Source organism: Cyanistes caeruleus, chromosome 3 (assembly GCF_971803275.1).
Source record: "Cyanistes caeruleus chromosome 3, bCyaCae1.hap1.1, whole genome shotgun sequence".
Classification (NCBI taxonomy): Eukaryota; Metazoa; Chordata; class Aves; order Passeriformes; family Paridae; genus Cyanistes; species Cyanistes caeruleus.
The window spans coordinates 26,728,409-26,747,349 of NC_141703.1; the positions used below are offsets into that span (position 1 = coordinate 26,728,409).

General features: G+C 41.2%; 3 protein-coding genes across 3 annotated transcripts in view; 1 reads left to right on the forward strand and 2 right to left on the reverse strand.

Moving 5' to 3' along the window:
* On the reverse strand, positions 1–5,023 carry SOWAHC (sosondowah ankyrin repeat domain family member C). The gene has a single exon (XM_023947412.2). It carries the CDS (start codon positions 4,903–4,905, stop codon positions 3,400–3,402), a length of 1,506 nt encoding a protein of 501 aa, XP_023803180.2. The 5' UTR covers positions 4,906–5,023; the 3' UTR covers positions 1–3,399.
* The window catches only part of SEPTIN10 (septin 10), a 23,686-nt gene continuing 9,105 nt past the window's right edge, over positions 4,361–18,941 (forward strand). Inside the window, 7 exon segments of the mRNA XM_086880295.1 lie at positions 4,361–5,275; positions 8,694–8,811; positions 9,505–9,700; positions 11,155–11,341; positions 15,275–15,436; positions 16,918–17,014; positions 17,597–17,759. Of these exon segments, the coding sequence (XP_086736421.1) occupies positions 5,036–5,275; positions 8,694–8,811; positions 9,505–9,700; positions 11,155–11,341; positions 15,275–15,436; positions 16,918–17,014; positions 17,597–17,759 (1,163 nt within the window). The 5' untranslated portion in view covers positions 4,361–5,035.
* The window catches only part of SH3RF3 (SH3 domain containing ring finger 3), a 275,756-nt gene continuing 274,580 nt past the window's right edge, over positions 17,766–18,941 (reverse strand). Inside the window, exon 10 of the mRNA XM_086880293.1 lies at positions 17,766–17,851. Coding sequence (XP_086736419.1) covers positions 17,776–17,851 — 76 coding nt within the window. The 3' untranslated portion in view covers positions 17,766–17,775. The remainder of the gene's footprint in view (positions 17,852–18,941) is intronic.

Sequence of the window (18,941 nt, forward strand, 5' to 3'; positions counted from 1 at the left end):
TTCAGAGCATTCATGGGCTCTTTTTATTTCATAAAACTAAAGCTTACAGATTCTCAACTCATAACCATTCAGAGAGACAACCACAAAAAGTGTATTAATAAAACTCAACAGGCTTCCAGGCCTCTAAAATTTTTCAAACAAAGTACAAAAAAAAAATACCACGTTACATTACAGTCTTGCTGCCTTACACACCATCATAAAAAGTGAACAAAGACATTCAGCAACTTCAGGCGTACCATTAAAAAGATACCAGTAAGTGCTCCAGTTTTCTGTACCATACAACTTTATTTCAGTCACATCTTTGTAGGCAACGTATCCAAAATATTTGACTCAAGCATACCTTTAGACTGCAAATATACTGAAATAGGGCATCATGTCTCTCCTACCTCAAAAAAAAACCCCATTAAGTTTTAGCTCCTGTTATAAAAAGTAACCATGTGGAATGTGACAAGTAGTAATGTGAAATCAAAGTGCTTTATTCCCATAGCACAGACAGACACGAGTGGTTATGCAGCCATTCTTCAGTATATCTCAAACACCAAAAGAGATAATTGTCCTTTTGCACCTCACCTTGCAAAGACCTTTGAATCATTATGGTGAAATTCTATTAACTGACAGCTAAACAGTATCAGTGGACCTGCAATTTCACTTTGATACTTCAAATAATAAGTTATAAATGAGGCAACTTTTCATCATTTTTCAAGTTCCCTTAATAATTTGAAAAGTTCTACTGTATTATGTAACATTATATTCCAGTTAGTCTCTTAAAATCCAAGGTATGCTCTATTTGAAACCCTCAAATTATTTCCCTAGAGCCCAATAGCTGTCTAAGATTCAGTATTTTTGTGCAATTCTTTGCTACTTGCATGTGAAGAGAGAAACACTTCACCCAAGCCTGTATGAAAGAACTATAAGCTCTCAATGCAGAAACCAACTTTAATAAGGTTTGGACATTAGTAGTTGCATGGAATATGTGCTAAATTCAGATGTGCCCATGCTGAAGAATGCTCATATTTTAAGTGTTCAGTCAGAAAACTTCCTTCCTACAGAAGTCTAAAAACCTATTTGTCTTGCAGAGAGAAGTTTAAGACTTAAGCATTTAATTATCTTTTCTTATTCTTCAACAGAATTAGCTCTACATCATAACGTGCATGATTAATGCCCCCTGTTTCAGACCCCCCACTGTACAGGTGTACAGTTTAAACAGGAAGGACTGAGGGAAAATTTCTAGTTCCGTCCCACAGACATAAAGACAAAGCGCTTTGCAAGACTGATTTTATCCACTGCATTTATGTCAACCAAACCAAAATGAAGGCACGTGAAATCTGTAACATTATAGCTTATAAATTGTAAACTAAAGCTGAACCTCTCTAATTTCTAGTCCTTTTGCACAGAAGTAATGACCAGCACCTATGCAGAGGTTCTATATTACTTTTTAATGCAGCTTTTTCCAGAAATAGTTAAGTGTCACTTGCATGCCTGTGCAAACACTGTAATTTATTAGGTTTTGACATGAAGTGCAGAAACTGGTTGTTTATCTGCATGGAAAGTCTGATGCCAATGCATCAGTAGCACTTCCTTCCCGTCGCTACAAGAAATCTAAGTCACTAGCAACAGCCACAGATGAGCTGTTACCTCAAAAGTGCACACTCTTAGCAGCAGATTTCCTGTGAAGTGTTCTACAGTTTGTGGCATGTATTTAATCAGTGTCTCCAATTTGGATTTTAACATGTCAAAACCTATCTATTTTTGGTTAGTTACAGGCCAGGCATGCACATACATCTTAAGGAAGCCAACTCCAAACATGCTTTGACAGATGCTGCATTGAAATTGGCCACACTTTAACAACTAAACGCAGATGAGCTGCTACACTGAGTAGCATTCAGGATCCAGGGTCAGCTCAATACCTCAGCTCTTAAGGAAAGCTGAATATGGATTTAAATCTGCCTCCTAGATTTCACTGTAACTGCTACCTTTAAAGCAGAGAAACAAGATTCAAGGTTTCCGAAAGCTTTAGCAGACGGATAGGCTCGTCAATCAGATTAAGACTTAGTAGGCTGTCAAACAACGGTTCAAAGCCTTGGCTATCACTTCTCTAGAAACATAGGTTAAAAGAATGCAAACACCACTGCCACCACTTAACTAGAATATGTAATTATGCTACTTCATTCATTATGATAAACAGGGAGAGAGTTTTGGAGTTCTAGTTTTTCACCCTTGCATGAATGCGCACACCTTCCTTTTTTTTCCTTCCCCTCTGTTTGATTTTTTCTCTATTTCCACACAGTGTCAGCTGAAGGGACTGGCACACAAGTTACTAGCAAACACTGTAGGTATCACATTACAGAACCATATTAGAGTTTCATGAAGATTTCATGCAATGGTGTCTGTGCTCTTTTATTCTAAAAGAGAACGACTTTCATAGGTGACACATACAACACTATTTTCTGATTTTAAATGCAGTGAGTTACACAAACAACATTAACAAGACTTGACCAGACTTAATAACTGGAACTGCACTAGGTCTGGCACTTGAGAACTCACAGTGATTAAAATAAAATGCTTTGCCTAAGACAAAACATAAGATACCAAATATATATAAAAACTCTTTGCTTCTATTATCTTGTATTAGTATTCCAACAGCGATAAGCAAGCTCAGTAGTACCTCAGACAGCAAAGACTTCTGCATATTGTTAACTTTATACATTGCTTGCAGTGCAACAGATTCTTTTTTTCTTAATAACAATATATTCATGATGTCAAATTAAGCAGTTTTCAATGCATAAAGTCAACACAGGCTCAAGTCTTTGATGGCTTGAAGCTTGGATTCTGACAGGAAACCATTCTCTACCATCTCATTTTGTGTCCCAAACTCCACACCGTGCCAGGTGGTATTGCTGTTAAAGAGAAACTTAAGGTATACCTAGATATTACTGGATATTAAGAGGTGCTCTTCTGACATAGCAAGTTGTTTGCTGATAGTTAATAGTACCAGTTGATAATGTAAGAGTAAAGCATTTGCACTTTTCTTTCCCCCACTCACTTCGCTAATCCTAGTAGATCCACTAACACAGGTTTACAATCCCAAAGCCTGCCTTTAGAGAGAAAGGAGCACAGCTTTTAAACACCCCAGAGTTTCTCAACCCACCCCCACTGCCTCCCATTTCAGCACTGAGGGCCTGGCTGAAGCAGCTGCTCTCAGGAGCTGTGAGCTCCCAGAGCCCTGTTGATCTGCTGGGCTCACACCGAACCAGGAGATAAAGCAAGTTACTCAGGACCCTTCTGGCCAGAGTCCACGAGTGTAGATGAGCACCCACTCGTACCTGCCTCACCTTCTCTGCTACACCTGAGGGCACTTTGGTCCGTGCATCCACCTCCCAGACCTCCTGCTCCCCGGCCTTATCCAAACACATTGGACTTCGGCCTGAGCTTGAATGATGATTTCAGGGATTTCTCCTCATGCTCTTCCTCCTCAGTGTCACCACGAAAGGAGGGCGTGTTGTGGATGATCTGAGTCCTGAAGCGGATCTTATTAAGCCGAGGCTTCATCCGTCCGCTGCCAGAAGCTTTCCTGGTCATCTCCTTGCCTTTGCCTGGCACCGCTGCCCCATCTGTACCTTCAGCTTCCTCCCCAGTACCGTGATGGTGGTGGGAGAGCCGGTAGTTCATGAGATTAGATGGCAACACCTTGGAGAGTCTCCAGCGCCCGCTCCCGTTGCCAGCATTCCCTTCCTCCTCCTCCTCCTCCTCCAAGGCCCCCACGAGGCTCCGCATGTCCCCCGAGGTGCCCTGGTGCAGGTACTGCGCGGCCTTGCGCCCGCTGTAGTCGCGGATGTCCACGTCGGCGTCGTAGGCTCCCACCAGCAGCTTCACGACCTCGGCGTGGCCGTGCATGGCGGCGATGTGCAGCGCCGTGTGCCCGCCGCTCGTCCGGGCGTTGATGTCCACGGGCAGCCCGTGCCGCTGGGCGAAGTTGACCAGCCTGGCCAGCAGCTCCTGCCGCCCGTGCTTGGCGGCCCAGTGCAGCACTGTGAAGCCGGTGATGAAGTCCCGCTTGCAGAGCAGCGCCGGCTCGCAGCTTAGCAGCCCCTCCAGGCTCTCCCACCGCCCGTCCGAGGCCGACAGCATCCAGGCGTGCTCCAGGGGGTCCAATGCCACGGAGCCGGTGGTGCTCCCCTCCTCCTCGGCGGAGGACGAGGCCACCGAGGCGCTGTCCGAGTCGCGGCCGCGGCCCCCGCCGGGGAGGGCGCCGCGCTTCAGCTGGGGGGAGCTGCCCCGCGCCGCGTCCCTCAGGCTCCGGCGGCCACCGCCCTGCGCCGCCGCCCCGGGGGCTCCCTCCGCCGCCCCCGCCTCGTCCGCCGCCGGGGGCCGCCCCGGGCCCGCGGCTATCGCGGTCTCCTCGCTGCCGCTGCTTTCGCCGCGCCCGGGCGGCGGCCCCCGCCGGGAGCCCCTCCGTTGGCCTCCAGCCACCGCCGGGCTCGGCCGGGGCGGCTCGCCCCGCTGCCCCGGGGGCTGAGGGCGGCTGCCGGCATCCTCGCCTGTTGCCGGCGGCGTCTGCTCAGAGCCTGCCCGTGGGGAGGGCGGCGGGCTCGGCTGCTTCGCGTTGTTCTCCGCCGCCGGCTCCTGCTCCCCGGGGGCGAGGGGGACGGTGACGGGGGGCTCAGGGGCGCAGTACCGGCGGCGGAGGTGCACGTACTTGACGCCGGTGCCGGGCTCCTGGCGCACGGTGGCCACTGCATTGACCAGCTCCTTGAAGCGTTGCCGGGCGGCGGCGCGGCGGGAGGGCTCCGCGGGGTTCAGCCAGTCCCGGAAATGCTCCAGCAGCTCCGCGTTGCGCGCCCGCCCGCCCCGCGCCGCCAGGAACCGCACCACTGATTCCTGCTGCAGCTCCGCCGGCTCCGCCATCGCCGCCGTTACCCCATCGCGCCGCCGGCGCTCCTCCTGCTGCTACCGCCGCTTCTGGCGATGGTGGTGGCAGTGGTGGTGCGGACGCGGTGGAGCCGCCGCTACCCGAGCCCCTCCTCCCGGCGGCAGCATGCCCGGCAATCACTGCCGCGGCGGCGGCACCGCGCCGCCCTCCGGTCGGGAGGCGCCCGCCAACAGCGCCCGCCCCGGCGGCGGAGCCGTGGCCGCTTCCCCTCCCCGCGCTCCTCCCCGCCGCGTGCCTCTCCCCTTCGGCGGCAGTTTTGGCCGCGTCTTTCCCTCCCCGCTCTCCTCCCTCCTTCTCTGTCTCGCCTGGCGGGCTATGGCCGCTTCCGATGCCGGTCGGTATCTGGTAAGTCCCCTCCGCGGTGCGGGGAACGCCGGGGATGAGCCAGGCGCGGCTGAGGGGACGGAGGGGCTCGGCTGTGCCGGCACGAGGAGGGGAAGGGAGGGTGGCGGTCGCACCGTGCGAAGAGGTGGAAGTGCCGCCTGTGCCTCGCTGCCTTCGCTGGCGGGCACCGGGCGCTGCCCCGGGTCCGTGACCGGCGCTGGTGAGGGCCGCCTCAGGGTGAGGGCCGGGTTAGGGGGGAGATGAAGGCTCCTTCCTCACGCCGTCTAGTTCCCCGAGCTGCCAGGCTTTTAGAGCACTTGTTAAAGGAACTTGTTTTCGGCTGTCACTCTTAGGGCTCCCGTGGCGTACCGAATATTTCAAGTAATAAGTTGAATCTTATCTACTGAAGAATTACTTCTGTGTATCAGCTCTGTGTTCTGAAGATATTGAACCCATCCCCACGGCAGTGCTGGAGCGTTAGTTCCCCCGGAGCGTGGTCCCTGTGCCTGCTGTTAGTAGTGGAAAACTCGGGGCTCAGGAAGAGTCAGATTTGGGGTGCCCATGGGCACATTACTGGGGGATGTCCCAAATTTCAGTCACGTCTACAAACCCAGTAGTGAGCTAGTTTCTTGCTTGGACTGCTAGTCTGGTTCTGCAGAGGCTTATGCAGAGTGATGCATGTAGTCTGAGACCTAGCTTTTGCTTTGGTACAGCATGGTGTTGTGCAGTTTTAGTCAGACATATGTGCAAATTTTAAAGATAACTATTTTTTTTAGTTTCTTTCTTAAAGAAAAAAAATTAAATGTTACACCGTCTCAGGCTATGTATTTTTATGCTGTTTTTAATGGGCAACTTTATATAAACCAAAATATTTGATTAAATCATAGAATGGCTTGGGTTGGAATGGATCTCAAAAAGATCATCTGATTCCAACCCTCCATCTCTGGGGACAGTTTTCACTAGTCCCATCCAATGTAATGAATCTGGAGAAATCCAGACGCATTAGTTATGCTACCAACCTTTAAAAATGGGTTTGAGGGAACGAATGAGATGTGATTTAGGTGATAACAATTAGGTGATCAACTAGGTGATATTTCTTTTGGAAGTAGTAAGAATGCAGATATCATGTGGTCAGTTTTGTGGATTTGATTTCTCTGCCTGTTAGACAATAGCAGAGGGACAAATTCCCAATGTCCTTGGAAAATTTCAGAAGGAAAAACATGAGCTACTGCTTTTCTATTAAGAGAATGCTTCAGTTGCTGTCAGGTGGAATAGATTTACACAGTGATTCTTCTGTAAGGAAAAGAGGTGTTCTGAATGAGGGCTCACTGCTTGATAGGCAGCAGCAGTTTACACACTGAGACAAGCTACTTCTATTTCTTTATTCTAGTTTGTGCAAAGTAGGGTGCTAGGTGATAACGCACAAAATGCTAGCTGCCCAGTCATCAAAACTACATTTATACATTTTAGCAAACAAGGAAATCAAGGGTCATTTGCTACCAGTTGCAGTTTTCTTAATTAGTGTTCTACCTTCTGTTGGTTGGTGATTCTCTCTTGTCATGCTAATTAGTCCACATTCTCAGTCTTTCTCTTGGATTGGTGGGTTTCTTGAGTTGGTGGTCGATGAGTCGGTGGTCACAATCTCCTCCTGCCAAAATTGCCTTGGAGCTGAGTCAGTTGGAGGTGATTTCAGCATAGTTGCTGAGTTGGCTTGGTTAGTTTCTTCCTATATTGGGAGTTCTGCCAAATGTCCTTGTGGCCCGTGAATTCTGCATTCTTTGTGTCCGCTTTCATTAGCACATCCTTCTCCCCAAGCTTTGCTAACCTCCTCCAGGTCTGAGATCATCGAGGCATGTCAAGTCCTAAATCTTAACAAGGCAATTCTACTGACAAAGTAATTTATCTTTCTAACACCTGGACATCAGAAGGTGTTAGATTTTTTGTTGGAGAGTTACAAATGGCAACGCGGAGGTTTTGAGGGTAGTCCAGCATGGTTGGGATTTAGGCTGGTGACATGAAGGTGAAAAGCCTCCCTTTCTCCAGTCACACTGTGCTTCTTGGACTGGCTTTTGGTGTGGAGGCTGAATGGTTTGTGTTAGAGGAACTGTCTTAGCCTAGTGGCAGTAGAGGTGCTTTGAGTATCAGGCTGAGCATCAGCTAGAGTTCTTAGATGTGCAGCCACTCTGTCTCAGATACACGTGTCTTTAAATAGACAGAAACCTGACAGTTCTCAGTGTTTCTCAGGACTTTTTAATAGTAATTTTCTTCTAGTAGAATGCCTTGAGAAATTTTGTTTTCTGACATGCTTTGAATGTACATTTTTTAATAGCCCAAAGATGTCATATTTTCTATTTAAATTGTTCACTTTGCATATACATTTTCCCTCATGTTAGTCTAAAATGGAATTATCTAATTACAGAAATCTAAAATGAGAGTTCGTGCAGTTAGTGCAGTGTGGTCTGTAAGCTCATACAAGGAAGTCCTCTGCAAATAAAGAAGAGATGAGTATATGCTGTGAGGAATACCCATATCCTCCTAGCTACCGGAATTCCGAGACTTGTTATGCATAACTATTAGAAAAAGTGTCACTTTAATGGGCTTTTAAGTTTTAAATTAAAAAATTTCCTACTGTTGACCATATGCATGTTCACAGGAAACAGTAATGGTTTCCCATTCCATGTGGATTGGAAATACAAGAGAAAGAATATCATGGACCTGTCACCATTTCTACTTCTGACATGTAATTTTTTTAAAAAAATATGGTTCATTTGTATGAATCAAGATATTTCCTTTTAGCCTTATGCATTTTAGAATCCTCACTGCCTTGATGTTGTGGTTCTAGATTGCTGTCTGATGTCTGAAAAGGAATGTGCGCCTTTAGATAGTTCTAATGAAATAGATGTAATTCTGTCTCAGAGTTCTGGTCCATATGATGAGTGTAGATAATATTTTAGTTTACATAAATAGCAATTTCAGGTCCAGCTTTTCAGAATGAATTCTGTTTGATAATGTACCCCTTCTTCTGATTATGCTCTCTATTTTGAATTCTGATGCTTAGATTGGTTTTAGTACTTTTTTCCTAATTTCTAAAAGCAAACCAACTGTGATCTATTTTCTCCCTACAGTTTACATTTTCAGTTGGACTTGTCTACTTTATTTCATTCACATTTCATAAGATTGTTTGGCTTGGGGTTTTTTTTGTTTGTTTGTTTTCAAAACCTGGACTTTATTTTAAGCCTACAAATAGTCCTGTAAAGTAAATTTAAATGATTTCTCAAATCACGGAATAAAGCTGATTTGGCAGGTCTTTTTTTTTTTTTTTTTCCCAGACTTTGGCTTTTCTTCATTGCATGTGAAATAATAAGGAATGAATTCTAGCTTTTTAGTAGAATTAATTTATTGCCATTGTAACTGATATTTTAAAATTATTTTTCTGTAGCAAAATGTTGGCTGTCGAACTTTGTCCTTGTCTGCACATGTTGGGTTTGATAGCTTACCTGACCAGCTGATTAGGAAATCCATCAAGCATGGCTTCTGCTTCAACATTCTTTGCATTGGTGAGTAGTACCTGGTGCTTTAAGGCTTTAGTGGTATACCCATCTTAGGAAGTGACTGAGATTTAAATCCAGCTGTGTTGTTAAACAGTTTCTTTAATGTTAAGCATGAACTGTAATTCTACCCCTTCTCCCAGCTTTGTTTATTTGGGTTTGTATGCAGCATTTTCATAAATAATGTGAAGACCAAAAAAATGTTGAAAATGGATGCCAGTTATTTATTAATTTATCAGCAGCCTTTTTGATGTTTTTTTAGTAAACTGCATTTATGCTTTTAATAAAAAACTTCAGATTAAAAAATCCTAAAATTCCAGAGTGGTATTACTGAAGTGTTTCTATACTTATCAAATGTTTTGCTCTAATATTTTACTCTTATTCTTAAAAACCATCTGTTGACTCTCTGGTTTCACAGCTAGATGCTTAACCTTTTAAAATCTATAGGAAGATGGTTTTACACTTTTAAAGAAACCAAAGTGTCAAGTCACTGTTCTGCTCATTACTCATTAGCTGGTAATTTACTGTTATATGTAGGATGAAAACAATAAAAGAAAATGTATTTAGTGTTCACTAAAAGAATGTAGAAATACATTTTGCTCAGAGAAATCGGTTGACAAGTTTTCGTGTACGCTTTCTGTGATTATTATGTGTTTATTTAATGTGCAAAATGTCTTCTCCAACCCTTCTGTTTAACCTTAGGGGAAACTGGAATTGGGAAATCAGCCTTGATGAGCAGTTTGTTTAACATCAACTTTGAGGACTCTCCATCAACACATTTTCTGTCAAGTGTGCGACTTAGAGCCCGGACTTATGAACTCCAGGAAAGTAATGTGCTTTTGAAGCTGACTGTTGTAAAAACAGTGGGATTTGGTGACCAGGTGAACAAAGCAGATAGGTAAGTGCCCTCTTGTCACTATATTACGCTGAAGTTTTGGTCTTAATTGCAAGTTGATTTTTCTTTGGGCTTTGTAGTAAGTGTTTGTCTTACATGTATTCTGAATAGATGGTTAACTGTTTTCCTTGTGTGCCAAAGTAAACACATTGTTCTTCTCATGTAAGAAATCATTTTATAATTCAGATGAACTCTGCTCCTTTCTTTATGATATAATCTTTTATAAATTTGTGTATACAGAGTAGTTTTTTTGCGGGCTGAAGAAAAGCAGGGAGTTTGATGGGAGGCTTTTTAAACAGCTGAGATTATAAAGTACTGTAGATTAAATAGATTAGATCTACAGGGTTGTTAACAATTCAATTGTAACTTGTTGAAGACCTTAAACTGGAAGTAACATCATGTGGATCACTGAAGATCTTTGTTTTTTGTCAGTCAGTTTAGACAGAAGATGTAGAGGCAGCACACTGGTGTCTTTCAGAACTTTTTTTGAGTCACTGCTTGTGTGAATTTTTTACAGGACTGAACTGTCTCAGCAGATTTTGTTTCTTTCAGCTTAATTGTAAAGAATTTATGCTGTGTGAGCACCTCAGTGGTGGTACGCGTATAATAAGAGGTTAGAGAGTCACATTAAGAATATCATGACAGCTGTGGCTTATGGTATGACTGCATAATAGCTACTGCTGGTGAATTGGATGAAGGAGATGCAAGTGGATATTAGTATAGCTATTAGAGGTTTTGATGTGTGGTATAGGAGGTGCCTTTTTGTTCTTTTGATTTTGTGTGTAATACCTGCTTCTGGATTTCGATAGCAATTGATCTGGTTTGTAAACTTATGTTCTGTGTAACAGAAGTGTAAGGGTGCACTGCTTCTACATCTAGCAAATCTTTCTTTTTGAAAGCAGATTAATATCTGGTTTTAAGTAGGATAAAGTATACTTAAACTGTACTTACTGTAAATCATATTTTTATTCTCTAATATTTCTCATTTTAGTTTTTGTCTATTGTTTAAGAGCTCTCTCATGTACAGTGCTTCAGAAGATAAAGCCTATCCTGTTTCTTGGTACTATTAATTGCATATTCTTTCTGTTCTTGTATTGTACCTAAGAGGTTGTTGTGTCTTCCTTATATTGAAGAGTTCTGCATTTGCACAACTTAATTGCAGAAATTTAAAAACATCACTTGGGAAGTTAAGTTATAATCGTAATTAACTCTATGTAGCTTTTTTCCACTAATGGTAGCTAGGAAATATTTTGTTTTATTAGAGGCACAATTATTTTTTGAGTAGCTTTTCAGAAATTAGGATTAGTCTGTTTTTTACACATAATTTTCTGCCCTACTTGAGTAGTTTTTTGACATGTAAAGCAAAAATCTCCAGAACAATATAAGAGAATTCCTTTCTTAGTCTGTCTCTGTTTAGGAGTAGCTAATATCTGGTTGTTAAATTTTATTTCCTACAGCTATCAGCCAATAGTGGATTATATAGATGCACAATTTGAAGCCTATCTCGAGGAGGAACTGAAAGTTATACGTTCTTTATTTAGCTACCATGATACTCGCATCCATGTCTGCCTCTATTTCATTTCACCTACAGGCCGTTCTCTAAAAACCATAGATTTGTTAACTATGAGAAGCCTAGACAGTAAGGTAAGACTTGGAAACAGTTCCAAGAATTTGTCTTTCTACAGCATCTTTTAGCTTTTAGGTCCATTACCATATTTCAATTCTATATCAATGCATTTGGTTTTGCAATTTTTTTTGGTACTGTACTATAAGTTCAGAATAAATGGGCTCTGCAAGTAGCTTGCAGTTCATCACTTGTTTATTTACAAATCCAAAGGGGAGAGACATGTAGCAAGAACACTGAAAAAAGAAGCATAGCAAAGTTAAAAAAAGTAGAATCACACCAACTTTACTTTTATTAAACTACAAACAGCACAGTGGGATTGGATAGGGTACCTTCCATAGGTGCTGCAGTATTTCTGATTAAGCTTGTTTCTAGTTTTGTGACTGCTGGAAAGTTGGCATATAAAAAGCTGTGCAGCACTCTGAAGATCTTCATTATAGATAACTGAAGATGCATGAAGAGCCATGAACAGAACACCCTGCCAACATGGCTTTTTCTGTGATAGGCTGCAGTAGTGTTTTAACATCTTGATTTGTTTAGAAAGGTTTAAAATAGCAGTTTCTAATTAAATTACTTGCATTTTCTAAATCCTTAACTTTTTTCCTGTAATGAAACATTTAGCTGTGTAAAGTTAAATGTTTAACCTATTTTAATAAACCTTATATTATTTGGATTTAATTTGTTGAAATGTTAAAAAAGTTGAAAACTTAAATGCATTTGCTGTGCCTTTCACCTTTTCCTTTGTGCTTTACTAGAGCCCCTTCTCCTAAATTCCTGCATTTTCTTGTTCGTGAGAAGTTTTTTCCAAGATAACAGGGATAAATCAGCTGTCTAGACCACATTTGTGGTTGATAAGCACATGTGGGATTTTTGTTGCTTTGTTTGTGGCTGTATTTTGCATTCTGAACCTTTCAATAGCAGAGAGCAAGAAGAGGGAAGGTGTGGTGGTACAAAGGTAGAGGAGAGCAGAGTCATTTCTGTGTGCTGTGTTGTTGGTTTCTAGGTTGTGCCCTCTCTTTACCAGACTTCATTTAAAACCCTTAAAACCCTTTAAAACAGTGTTTCTCTCAGAAGAAAAGGATACAGATCTTTGAGTCCCAGCATCCTAAGAAAACATCCACAGGATAAACCAAAAGCTTTGGGGAATTTTGGCTTCTACTGCAAATATTTTTGGTTGTGCTTTGGCACAGAGAGAGCCTGAACCACATGTAACTTGTTTAATCCCTTTACAATGGATTCTTTCTGATCTTACTACAAAATTATCCATGTACACACAGAAAGAGTTCTATGCTTTAACTGTAGTTTTGTTTCCATCTTGTTGTGGAGCATGTTTGTGGTGCTTTTAGTACTGCATTCTTTAATGGCAGTTAAGAACTCGGAGTTTCCCAGGATGTAGGAGTCCCTGGGTGGATTCACTGAGTACAAGATTCCATAAAGAGAAGATGGTACAGCCACATGCATCTACCAAACATGTAAATCTATGTCAAAAGCTGTCTTGAGTTTCTTCTTAAATCCACTACAGTGTACACTGTGTGCTTTTGTTACGGTCTGCTGCTACAAAACAATAGCAGATTACACAGTTTAGAGGTAGAGAGGGTTCTTGGAATGGATTAGGTTCGTCCTGTACTCAGCAGTCCTTGAAGAAAAAAACAGAGTATCTATGGTCAAATTATTTTTCTCTATTATGAATTGGATGACTAGCTAGGAATTTGGACTCTAGCATTTAGACATTGGAAAACCCTGTAGTTTTGCTTAGGATGGCATCACTACAGGCCAGGCAGGGTTCATTCACAGACAAAAGGAATATTTTCCTGTAGACTTTCTTGATGGAAAGAGTGATTATTCAGCTAAGAGCTCTGCAGTTCTAATTTATTCTCTCAGAATTATATGCAGGTTATGATCAAGTCAGTAAAGTATTGTGGGGATTTAGTTTGGGTTTTTTTCTCTTCAGAAAGAATCTTCAGAAATTTTTATATTGATTCATAGGGGTACAATTAAATCAGCCTGCTCTTGCAACCAACAGTAATTTTAAATACATGTATTTCTTTTCCATCTTTGTTGCTTTTCTAAAACCAGAGTAAATTTTATGCTTTTCAATATTTTATACAATTGTGGTGATTTAATGTCAATGTTGATAGCTGTAATCACAGTTTCTGATGATTTTCACAGAATCATTAGGTTGGAAGAGACCTCCAAGATCCTCGAGTCCAGCCCAGTCCTAACAACTAAACTATGGCATTGAGTGCCATACCCAGTCTTTTTTTAAACACATCCAGGGATGGTGACTCCACCACCTCCCTGGGCAGACAATTCCAATACTTTAACACCCTTTCTGTAAAAGTCTTTTTCCTAATATCCAACCTGTATTTCCCTTGATGCAGCTTTAGACTGTGGCTTCTTGTTCTGCCAGTTGCTGCCTGGAGAAAGAGACCAACCCCACCTGACTACAGCCACCTTTCAGGGAGTTGTACAGAGTGAAAAGGTCACCTGAGTCTCCTTTTCTCCAGGCTAAACAACCCCAGCTCCTTCAGTTGTTCTTCACAGGGTTTGTGTTCCAAACCCCTCACCAGCTTTGTTGCTCTCCTCTATCCTTGGTAGACTTTCTCTGCTATTTGTTTTCTAAGTAATTCTCTCCTAATTCGTGAGCGCTTGAAAAACGTTCACGTTGAAAAGACAACTTTCATGTTGAAAAAGAGTAGAGGTTAATTTAATTCTGAGGACTCTGTGTTCCATCAGTTTTTAGACCTATATTGGAGAAAACCTAACTTGATGTCCGTCTGCTAATTTGATTGAAGGTGTGAATTACTCCTAGCTGTAACAGATTGTTTATACAATTCTGAATTAGTTCAGTTATTTTAAAATATATTCCATAATTTTATTTGATTTTAGATATTTTACCCCATCTATGCTTAGATCATGTGTGCTACACAGTTATGGACTCTTAACAGGTAATCTTGAAGTCATATTGAGACCTGGCTTGCTTCTTTTTCTTGGGGACATTTTGGTTAAGACAGAAGGCTTATTTGAAAAATAACCATTTTGAATCTGTTCTTGACATTTAGGCATTTCCATTCAGACGGAATATTCAGAAGAATAGGAAGTGTGTATTTTTCTTTCTTTTCATCTCCTTTTTCATCTGTGATCAAGGAACTCTGTAAAACTCTTCATCTTCTGAAATCTGAAAGTTATTTATGTTGTTTTTTCAAAATATTTGGATATTGGCATTCATTAATTCCATTTAGTTCTGAAAAATATGTATTTTTGGAGTGGCAATAGTATTTACAAGAAATAAATCGGCATCTACTGCCTTCCAAGTTAGTGCCATAACTATTTTAGGAAATAGGGCAGTTTAATAGCACAGAATTCTGTGTTCTGAATAATGAGTGTAAAGTCTATTAAGCAAGAAGCTCTGGCCTTTTTCATTCCTCTGCGCATACTGGAGAATACTGGAGAAGCTGTGCTGCAGTGGTGTGGTGAAGGAAATGTAGCTGAAAGGAACCCAAGGAGGAGGCTTGGGGGTAGGCAGGGTTTGGTAGCCAGGTTCTTTTTCTTTCTGTATTTAGACTGTTAGCTTTCATTTAACACTTGAGCCATGTCCTCTGCTGCTGTGCACTAAACAAGCTATTTTTTTTTAAACAGATATATAAATACTTAATGGCATTTAGTTAATAAGTAGGCAGTGCTTTCATTTGACTTCCCTCTATGAGACCTCTGTCCTTGTTCTTAGAATCAATTACTTTTAAGGGAGTATATTAAATAATTGGTTGCTAGTTAGTTAAATAATGCCCATGAGAATGCTTTTCATTGTTTGTAAAAATTTGATATCAATGGATAGAAAGGTTTGGACTGCGGAGGAAGTTTTAAACAGCTAATTAGAAAACAATTCTGTTTACAAATGTTGCCACCTCAAAACTGAAGTCTCACACATTTAATATAATTTATGTCATTCATAGGTCAACATTATACCAGTTATAGGCAAAGCAGACAGCATTTCTAAAACTGATCTACAAGAGTTCAAGAAGAAAATAATGAGTGAATTAGTTAGTAATGGCATCCAGATATACCAGTTTCCTACTGACGATGAAACTGTTTCTGAGATTAATACCATCACAAATGTAAGTAAATGATAAAAATACTGATATTTCAGTACTAAAGGATCATTCTCTAATGCTGATTAATGTCACTACTTTCACCATTGTCTTTAAGCTTGTAAGTTTGCATGTCACAAGCTTGTTTGTTTATTCTTCTCCTTAAAAAGTTCTTATGTGTTGGGTTTTTTTTCCCTACTTGCAAATCTTCCTGCCCCTCTACTGTTGATACCTGTAACAGAAAAGAGGTTCTCATGCATACATAGTTTTTCTAATATCTAGTTAATTAATATATAATTATTATTACAGATGGACAGATTGACTTTGCTCTTTTCCTCAATAGATTCAATTTTACACCTGGTAGAGAAGATATTTAGGTGCTTCATGTTGACAACTTTCTACAATAGCAAGTCTTCCACCTGCTTCTTTTTCTTTTATTTAGTACTTTCTTTTGAAATTAGGGCAGATTTTCTCTGGGGATGTAAAGGTCAGATGTAACTCTGGGTTATTTTCTGTTGTCCTTTCCAATTGTCCCAGGGGTAGTTGCCAGCTTTCAAGTGAGGCTGTGAAGCTAGATGGCTTTGCCTTGAGCGCTCTGTATCTGCTGCTCTTGTGCATGTGTTTGTAGGTACACATGACCATGTTTGTGTGTACCGGAGTTTGAAAGTAGGGCAAAGGAGCCAGGATGCCAGAGCCCATGGTTGTACATTCCTCACCTCTGTTACCCAGCCAGGGAGTGAGAATGTGCAGCTGTCAATCAATAACAGGTCCTTTTCCTGTGGTGAAACCTGGTGGCCTGTTTCTTATCCACTTCCATGCTCTGCTAGTGATTTATTTTCCAGGTCATGGTGTTGCTTTATTTGGTCAGCTGTTGTGGGTCAGCATGCAGGCAGTAAGTGCCTAGCCTTTGTGCCAAGCCCACAACAGTAACTAGACCACAAGTTCCAACATGTGATTGTCATGTGAGTATTACTGGCATATGAGCTTTGATTGAATGTGAGTCATATGTTCTAGGGCAGTTTTCTGTTTGGGGTTGACATTTCCTAGTGCAGCTCAGGATGTAGTTGGCTGCCTTTGCCATTGAGACGGACATCCTGAATGAGGAACAACCTGCTTTTCACCAGGTAGTCTTATTCTGCCAAATGCCTTTCCAGACATTTGGCCCCCAGCATGGGCTTATTCCTCCTGACACACAGGACTTAGCATTGCTCTCATTTTCACTTCCTGACGTGCCTGTTGGCCCATTTCTCCAGCCTGTTGAGGTTCCCCTGAGTTGTCAACACACACATCTGTATCTATCAGCTTCTCCTTCTGTTTCTGTTGCAGTTTGAGTTTTTTATCAGTGGATCCTGACTAGCTACTGATCCCCTAGGGCTGGTTTCGGGTTTCAAACTGCCTGTTGGCTTTTCCTGAAAAGGTGTTTTCCTTACAAATTTATTTCTGAAGTGTTTTTATGTTTTAGCATAAGAATGCTGACAGATAAGACTTTATTGGTATGACTCCTACAGGGTTATTTGCCATTTGCCGTGGTAGGAAGTATGGAGAAGGTGAAAATTGGAAACAAAATGGTGAGAGCTCGTCAATACCCTTGGGGCATTGTAAAAGGTATAGGAATTCTTAAAAGTATTTTTATGAGATTTTTGCTGTTGTTGAAGTATAAATAAATATATGAAGTATAAAATTCAATTCCAATAATACAAAGGGCTGTTTCACTGATGCCAGGCTGATTGTATTTTGGATCAACAGTATAAGGAATTTAGCAATTAATACTTGAGGCATGCACTGATTTAATACTTGATTCACACTGATGCATCCTTAGAATCAAGGAATGAGATGGTGTGTGTAGTACTTGGGTAGGTTAGGATAGTGATGGTACCTCTAGCACTACTAGATTTCAAACATTTGGTTATTGTCAGTAAAGAGGGTTAAAAAAGAGAGAAATGTGTTCAGCTCAAAAAGGATATCGGGACAGGTTGAAATATGTTCACCAGTACTTACAGGTCTTCAGTGCTTCAATGTGTATATTAGAAATTATAAGAAAGTGTAAGAGGTATAATAAACAAGATAACCTTTCCCTAGAAGTATATTTAGTAAACAAAGTAAGTGATGCTGTTTAAAATGTATTTTATTATGTATGACTATTTTGCTACTTCTGTATAATAATAAAATCTTCTTTTTACTGATTAGTGGAAAATGAGAGCCACTGTGACACTATAAAGCTTCGCAGAATGCTTTGCACAAATATGGAAGACTTGAAAGAGAAGACTCGTGCATATTATGAGTTGTACAGACGCTGCAGACTGGAAAAGTTGGGTTGCAGAGACATTAGCCCTGAGAACAAACCGGTCAGGTAAAAGACTTAATCTTCAGCACTTGATTTCAGCATCCATTTGCTTCACATCAACCCAATGCAGATCAGTGTTCCGACATAAAATAAGTTTTCTGAGAAGGAAAGAATATATTTTTTTTAGTTGGAGGATGTAGCTGTTCATTCAGTTACCTTCATGAAGAAGTATATGGGTTTAAACGAGCATTCTTTTTAAAAACATGAAAGCCAGTTGTGTTTCTGAAATCTTTCTCTTCTATAATAAACCTGAGGATTTTAATTTTATCAGGAAGCATGTCTGTTTTCCTTAGGTACCTGTGCTTTATGAACTTTTAAATTATTTTCATTATATATTAGTATTATGTTTTACTTTCTCTTTTAAGAAAGTCTGATACTGAATAATGGTTTGGTTGAACTCCAGGCTCAGAAGGAACTGAAACAAAAACTTTTACAAAATAAGTGGTTACACTGTTGACTTCCCACATTATCTGCGATAATAACAAATGTCTTAGCATTTTCAGGTCAAGAAATCTCTTGCTGAACTGTAGGAAGTTAAAAGAGGATTCCAAAGGAAAGTTAAGCAAAAGGTTATAGGCACTCAGTTATTTCATGTAGTAAAGCTGCTTTGTGCAGGAAGCATTTAAAATTTCTATATCCAGTTTGTTTAATCTTTTATTTTGAGTTCTCTCATTTCCCTCTTCCAGCTTCCTTTGTTTTTTCTTTATGCATGGGGCTGTACTTTTAACTGGTCAGAATCCTGCTGGGGAGGAGCTGAAGCTTTGTGAATTGTTCAAGCCTTCATAGTTTAGCGAAGCACCGTTACTGCATAGTCATGGTGGGAAATACTGACTTTAACCAGGCATGAAAACAACAAAACTTAGCATTAAAAATAGTTTCTCATTGTTTGAACTGAGGCACTTTTGCAGATTAATTCATTTAGATGATCTTGAGCTGACCATGAATCAGTGGTCTTTTGACATTTTTCTTGATTTTAACAAGAATGTAATACATCCTTTTCACAGAAAGAGAACCAAAGGTGAAAGGGGTTTAAAACCAGCTGAAATTAACCATATAATTTACATTTGGTTTAGGTTTAAATTTAAGAACCTGTGTTAACAGCTGATGCCTTGTTATCCTTGTCTAGGGAAGACTTTTTTTAGAGATTTGCTCACGGCCATACTGACTCCAGTACCTTTGGCTTTTCTG